The sequence below is a fragment of the Mya arenaria genome, chromosome 7 (genome assembly GCF_026914265.1).
Source record: "Mya arenaria isolate MELC-2E11 chromosome 7, ASM2691426v1".
NCBI lineage: Eukaryota > Metazoa > Mollusca > Bivalvia > Myida > Myidae > Mya > Mya arenaria.
In genome coordinates, this window is record NC_069128.1 from 63697916 (window position 1) to 63704985 (window position 7070).

A 7070-nucleotide genomic window follows, 5' to 3' on the forward strand; every position below is an offset into this window, starting at 1 on the left:
TTTATTTGACTTTAGTGAACAAAACAAAAAAGGCATATGACTTTTTTAATGGGTACAGATAAAAAAATATTAGCAGTAATTTGGTTATATTTTTTAACAAAAGAGTTTGTGGATACGTAGCTATTAATTGAAAAAACATTTATAAAGGTTTGTATTTTTTAATCTGTACTAAATCCTATGCCTTTTTCAGGTTTAATCATTTAGTTAAATGAGTCGAACATGAAAATGCATAAAAATTGAAAAAAGACTTTTTGCATCGACCTATATTGTGCGCCTTTAAGTGTATAAGTTTGTCTTTCCTTTATCCAGAAAGAAGTGTTATTATGTCCTTGCATAATTAGTATTAAAGCATTAGCATATTTTTAGGAAATAAAGATGAGTATGAATTTTCAGTTATAAAAACTAGTATGTACTAGAGACCTATGATGGTTGTGTTGAAACTTTCCATGTCAGATTAATTCAATTGTTCAGAAATGTTAATGTTAATTGTGCTTTTTAGGAATCCTGTTTAGTTGTATAAACGCCATTGTCTTAAGAGTGAGAATGGTCAAGTGGTTTATGTGTCCACTTCTCACCAGAGTTTGTTGGTTCGAGCCCTACCAGGGTGAGAGTTGCCAATTGGTTTATGTGTCTGCTTCTCACCCAAGAGGTTGTAGGTTCGAGCCTCAACAGGGTGTGAGTGGTTAAGTGGTTTATGTGTCTGCTTCTCACTCAAGAGGTTATAGGTTCGAGCCTCACCAGGGTGGGAGTGGTCAAGTGGTTTATGTGTCTGCTTCTCACTCAAGAGGTTATAGGTTCGAGCCTCGCCAGGGTGGGAGTGGTCAATGGGTTTATGTGTCCGTTTCTCACCCAAGAGGTTGTAGGTTCGAGCCTCACCAAGGTGAGAGTGGTCAAGTGGTTTATGGATCAGCTTCCAACCCAAGAGGTTGTAGGTTCGAGCCTCACCAAGGTGAGAGTGGTCAAGTGGTTTATGGATCCGCTTCCAACCCAAGAGGTTGTAGGTTCGGGCCTCACCAGGGGTACTTTCTCATTACCTCTCAAAATGGACGACAGTACTGGTGTCTACTCAGAAAACTTAGGACACCAGACTTATTCTATAAGCTAATGGCTTTCGTCAAGTTTGAGCATAAAATAAACTGGTGTAAACTAACACTAGTGCAAGACATAATTTCAAATAGTTTGATATGCTGTTTATTTGTGTTACAATGTAAATGTTCATAAATATTCTTGTCTTGTAGAAAACGTTGTAGCACAATTTCTCATTATGCTTTGTTGTTATGTTTGCTGTCATATTTTTTGTCTTGTTAACATTTAAAAGTTTTATGTATAGAACAATACACTTGTTTTAAGTATGCTTACTGGTTCTCTTGCTTTACCTTCAATTCAGGAAATAGCCTTTAGACAGTAACGATGTCACATAAAAAATCCTTCATTTTTTGTAAAGTGAATAAAACTTTTTAGCCAAACTAAAACTACCAGTATACCGAAGCATTAAAACTGTATATTAGAATTGTTGATTTGGTTTTCAAAGTCGTACCTTACAACAGCATCTTTGAAGCTGAAGCAATAAGTTACAATAACAGAACCTGAGGCAATAATAACAACAACAATATTTTTGAAGCTGAGGCAATAATAACAACAACAATATTTTTGAAGCTGAGGCAATAGTAACAACAACATTTTTGAAGCTGAGGCAATATTAACAACAACATTTTTGAAGCTGAGGCAATAGTAACAACAACATTTTTGAAGCTGAGGCAATATTAACAGTAACATTTTTGAAGCTGAGGCAATATTAACAATAACATTTTTGAAGCTGAGGCAATATTAACAACAATATTTTTGAAGCTGAGGCAATAGTAACAACAACATTTTTGAAGCTGAGGCAATATTAACAGTAACATTTTTGAAGCTGAGGCAATATTAACAATAACATTTTTGAAGCTGAGGCAATATTAACAGTAACATTTTGAAGCTGAGGCAATATTAACAGTAACATTTTGAAGCTGAGGCAATATTAACAGTAACATTTTGAAGCTGAGGCAATAGTAACAACATCATTTTTTGAGCTGTCTTATACGACTGGTTTCCATGGAATTTCGCTCGTTCCAACACAAAAGCTGATGCAATAGTAACAGTAACATTTTTGAAGCTGAGACAATAGTGACAGTAGCTTTTTTGAAGCTGATACAAAAGTAACAATAACATTTTTGAAGCAGAGACAATAGTACCAGTAACATTTTTGAAGCCGAGGCAATAGTAACAAAACATTTTTGAAAAGTAAAAATATGTTTTGTAAATTGCATTTGCATACATTGTGGTATTTTTAATTAAAATACCTGAAATACACATAAAAACTTTCTAAATGTAAGAATCTTTGTTTAGTCCAGAAAAAGTCACATTTTCTTAATGTCTGTGCTTTGTGTTTTATGTTGTTAATAAATACCAATACAATTTAAAACTTGTATCTTTATGCCCTTTTCCCTTCAACTATTGGTCTGGTAGGGATTGTGAAAATTCAAATGGAAGAAGTATTTAGAATACTGTTTTATAAACGGCTGGTATAAATGTCAGTGTGTGTATACCACGTGATAAATTACGTCACATATGCTACACTAGAAAGCAACATTTTGATTAAATGAAGATTTTAAACAAAGATAACTTTTCTTTTACTACACCATTTTAAAATGAAACAAAGGGCAGTCTATGCCGCTTAAAGAGCCCCGCCTTCGTTTTATCACCGGGGTTTGTTAAGGTCATTAATTTCATCAAACACTTCGACATACCTGCTTTCAAAATAATGTTTTGACAGTGCTTCGTCAGACGGCCGTTTTTTTAAATGATTTGTCGACGTGTTTTAAGAAACTAAACTCTCAATCAAACTGGTTAAAAACCGAAGCCGAGGTTCCATAAGCGACGTAAACTGAGCTATGTTTCATTTAAAACGGCGAAGAAATAGTGCATTTATCTTTGTTTATAGTCTTCATTGAAGCACTATGTTGCACTCCAACGAAGCATGTATGACACAATTTATCACGTGGTCTACATACACTGAATACACTAAACTGCTGTACTTGTTTAACCTTAAATATTTTCTTAATACCTTTTCTCATCAGTTTAAAGTTTCCAACTATTGATCTAGTTATGATGTTAACAATTTGAATACTAGTACTGTATACTGCATATAAACGGCTAGTTTTGATGTTATCAGATAAATGTACAAAACAGTACACCTGGTAAACCTTAAAATAACTCAAGGTTGCATGAGAAAGAGCAAGAACTGGGTCGATAAGTATTAGTTATCTTTCATATTTTTGCTTTCAAAGTAGGACAAACTGTAATATATACAGCAGGCGACAGGACTGGTGGATCACAATCAGGCCGAACTGCAGTATAATTTTGCGGTGTAAATATACACGTGATATCAAGTTACCATAAACTACCATAATGCACTAGCTGTATTGTGGTTTGAAAGGATATTCTTTCTGCTAAACGATTGAAAAGTATTAAAATTGTGTTGTCAACAGATCATGGCGAAACTGAGTTATACATCAACACCAAGATCCGCTCCGTACATTTACAAGACGTTTGTGGATACTTTACGGGAACTAGCCGAAGATGAACCAGACAGAACAGCGTTTGTATTCTACGACCTTCAGCACGTCCGGTCATCTCTTACTAGAAAAGAGCTACTGGACAAAGCCACCGAATCTGCAAAGAAATTTGTGAAAATGGGCGTGGTAAAGGGGACCCACGTTGGTGTTTGTATGAATAATTCGTTTGAGATGTTGATTCTGCAAACTGGCCTCATGATGGCAGGGGGAATAGCGTTCTACTTTCATACTAATCTGAAAGACGGAAGTGACGTCATCAATATGTTAAACGCACTCAAGGGAGAGTTGTTGATAATGGATGCAAGCCCCGGTGACGTAAACTGGAATATTCTTGACCAGATCTGGCCGACTAGACAAGAAAGATGCTCCATAATTCCTTCTTTAAAAACTATAATGTTCAATGGAAATTGGGATCCAGAAATACAATCGACGTCAAGAAAGAACGTTGCGGCGTTTTTTGCTGAAGATATCCCTGAGGGCGTTACGTTTCCCCAAATTCAACCTGAAGATACACTGGTGTACTTGTGTACGTCCGGATCCACAGGGGTCCCAAAGGTGGTTATGTACACGCATTACAGTACCATGAATTGGACCAAGCAGACAAACGCCCGGCTTGGCATAACCGGCCACAGCGTCTGGTTTTGTGAGCGCACCTTTAGCTGGGCGGTCGGCTACCCTCGGACGTACCTCACGGACGGGACTACCCGTGTTTTCGTAGATACGCGGATGACGGTTGCCGGCAAAGACGTGGGGTTCGTAGCTGATATTATTGAGAAAGAGAGTTGCGACGCTGTAACACTCCCAGGTTACATGGCAGTTGATTTGACAGGTCGGCCAGAACTTGGACCAAAATTTAAGAATGTTAAAATGATTCAGTTATTAGGCGAGCGAGTTCTTAAAGCTTCTGTCGATAAGTTGCAAGATATTTTGAAATGTAATCAGATTATGTCATACTATGGAACGACCGAGCACGGAGCGATTAGCAGTTACATTACAAGCGTAAATTCAGGCGATTTCGAAGATGGCATCGTAGGTAAGATATGGATGCCCAGAAAATGTTCGTACACCTTTGATGGGCCATTAACTCACTGAAACCGTTAATTTGTTGAATACGAGATACAAACGCATACATGCGTTCTGATTTTCTTACTTATTTTAAGAGCAAAAAATACAGTCAAATTGCACATTGTCAATATTAATGTGTTTAAAAACGTACCTTCTATGGGTATACATTCTTTTTACACGGTTTCCAGGAGAACCCTTAGATGGATTAGAGATGAAAGTCGTGGACGATAGTGGGTTGGTAGTCCCGGTCGGAACTTCAGGGGAATTGCTCACCCGTGCGACTTGGAGGTTTGCCGGCTACTGGGGTTTAACGGATCAGCCTTCGGGAGGAGCCGTCGATGCCTTGGGATGGTTCCATACTGGCGACATTGGGCATATGCGCAGCGACGGAAATTTTGTCATCGACGGTCGGCTTAGGGAGATGGTGTCTATAGGATCAATGAAGTTATTTCCTTGGTCGATTGAGAAGATATTGAAAACTCTCCCCGGAGTGGCTACAGCGTTCGCCGTCGGCGTTCCCGACAAACGTTTAAAGGAGGTCATTTGCGCATGCGTCGTCCCAAAACCGGAATCTGGGCTGACGGCGGAGGATTTAGAGAAGTTTTGCTCGGAGAAGTTTGTGCACGAATCAACGGGACCGGTGGTCGGTCTAAAACCTAAATATCACGTGCTGTTGGATAGCGTGCCTTTACTGGCATCGGGGAAAGTAAACAGGAGAAAAATAGCTGAAATTGCCAAAGAAAAACTCGGACTATCTGCTGCTTAATTTACAATTTTCTGATCAATTAATCTAGAATAAACATCTTAACATTATTCGATTAGCATTACAAGTTCGTGATTGTGAAGTTGAACGTATTTTGTAGTTTTGAAGATATTGCACTGTTTTTTTTTTAAACTTCTTTAGCTTTACAGACCAAAGAAGCTTATTTGTTCAGATAATGTTATTCCTTTTACCTGATTTTGATTAATAAAAAAGAAAGTGTTTTGTTATTATCAGACGGCTTTCTTCAATATACAGTCAACACACTTCGAAAAAAGCAAATTATTTCCCAAATTATAGAAGAACAAAAACAGTAAGCCATGTAAGAATCGTGTTATAAGATATAACAGACATAAGTAGTTTCGAGAAATCGGCCCATGATCATTTTTATTATCCTGATCAACTTGGTCAATGTCACCATGAATTGACGTACGAACTTTACATCATAATCTTCCCTATCATGAACATCATCGCCGTCGTTGTCGCCACTGCAGCTGTCTTCATTACTGTCTTAGTCATAATCGTTCTTTTACAAAAAATATTTTCGTGACAGGTTACCATTCTGTTATCGCGCATCAATTATGGAAAGATAATATAAATATAAGTGACTGATGATGATGATGATGATGATGATTGTGATAATGATGATGATGATGGTGGTGGTGATGGTGTTGGTGGTGTTGTGGTGGTGATGGTGGTGGTGGTGGTGGTGTGGTGGAGGTGGTGGTGGTTGTGATGGTCGTGGAGGTGGTGGTGATGATGATGATTATGATGATTGTTGTGGTTTATTTTGTGGTGGTGGAGGTGGTGGTGGTGGTGATGATGGTGGTGGTGATGATGATGATGATGATGATGATGATGATGATGATGATGATGCAAAGGAATTCAAGCTCCTTATTTTTGTAGTTAGTTTGTATGCGCTTATTTGTGGACCAATGGGAATCGAGTATTATTAATTTTCGTCTGTTTATACGTCAAAGATCTATCCATCGTCCTTTTTCAGAAATGTACCAATCAAATTCGGATACCTCCTTTTTTTGGGAAATCCGGTGTTACGAAAGTTCCTCTATAATTATATAAAAATGTAATTATTTGATATCACTAAAAGGTTAATCCACGAATAGTTTTACTTTCTACTAATATGTTAGAAAACTCTTCCTCTTTAAGATAACAATTTTATTGTAATTCTATTATTTTTTTCTCCATCTGATGGTGTGTTCTTTTAGTGGAAACAAAAAGGACAGAAAATTTATTCTTCTTTTTTGAGTTTTTTAAAAACAGTCGATCGCTTTACTTCAAACAGCATCATGATTTTTTGTTCTTTTATTAGCACTTATTCATAAAATGATATTTGAAATATATTTTGTCCTCTTTTATGTATAAATCGATGTCTCTGAAAGGTAAAATTCCTGTGTATTTGTTTGTTTATTTGAGTTTATCAAGGTCTGCCCGCGTCCATTGGCTGCATTATGGCTTGACCCCGCCGTTACGCCATCACAACTTAAATTGTGTTTAAATGCCATAAGTGACATGAGATAGAAGTGACAGCAATTCGCAGTCAAATCCAGACATTAGAAGACTTTAAGAAACAGAGTGAGATACAAGAGATCCGGGAGCGATACCCTAGCTCT

General features: G+C 37.3%; 1 protein-coding gene across 1 annotated transcript; it reads left to right on the forward strand.

The window, feature by feature from the left end:
* Positions 1 to 3355: 3355 nt before the first annotated feature.
* LOC128241411 (3-[(3aS,4S,7aS)-7a-methyl-1,5-dioxo-octahydro-1H-inden-4-yl]propanoyl:CoA ligase-like) lies at positions 3356 to 5675 on the forward strand. The gene is made up of 2 exons (XM_052958328.1): positions 3356 to 4647; positions 4868 to 5675. Exons 1-2 carry the CDS (start codon positions 3531 to 3533, stop codon positions 5443 to 5445), a joined length of 1695 nt encoding a protein of 564 aa, XP_052814288.1. The 5' UTR covers positions 3356 to 3530; the 3' UTR covers positions 5446 to 5675.
* The last annotated feature ends 1395 nt before the right edge of the window (positions 5676 to 7070 follow it).

Bases quoted from the DNA above. Each gene is read 5' to 3' on its own strand.
- LOC128241411 (XM_052958328.1), top strand. From the start codon at position 3,531: ATGGCGAAACTGAGTTATACATCAACACCAAGATCCGCTCCGTACATT. The intron at 4,648-4,867 runs GTAAGATATGGA...CACGGTTTCCAG, and splicing joins TTTCGAAGATGGCATCGTAG to GAGAACCCTTAGATGGATTA.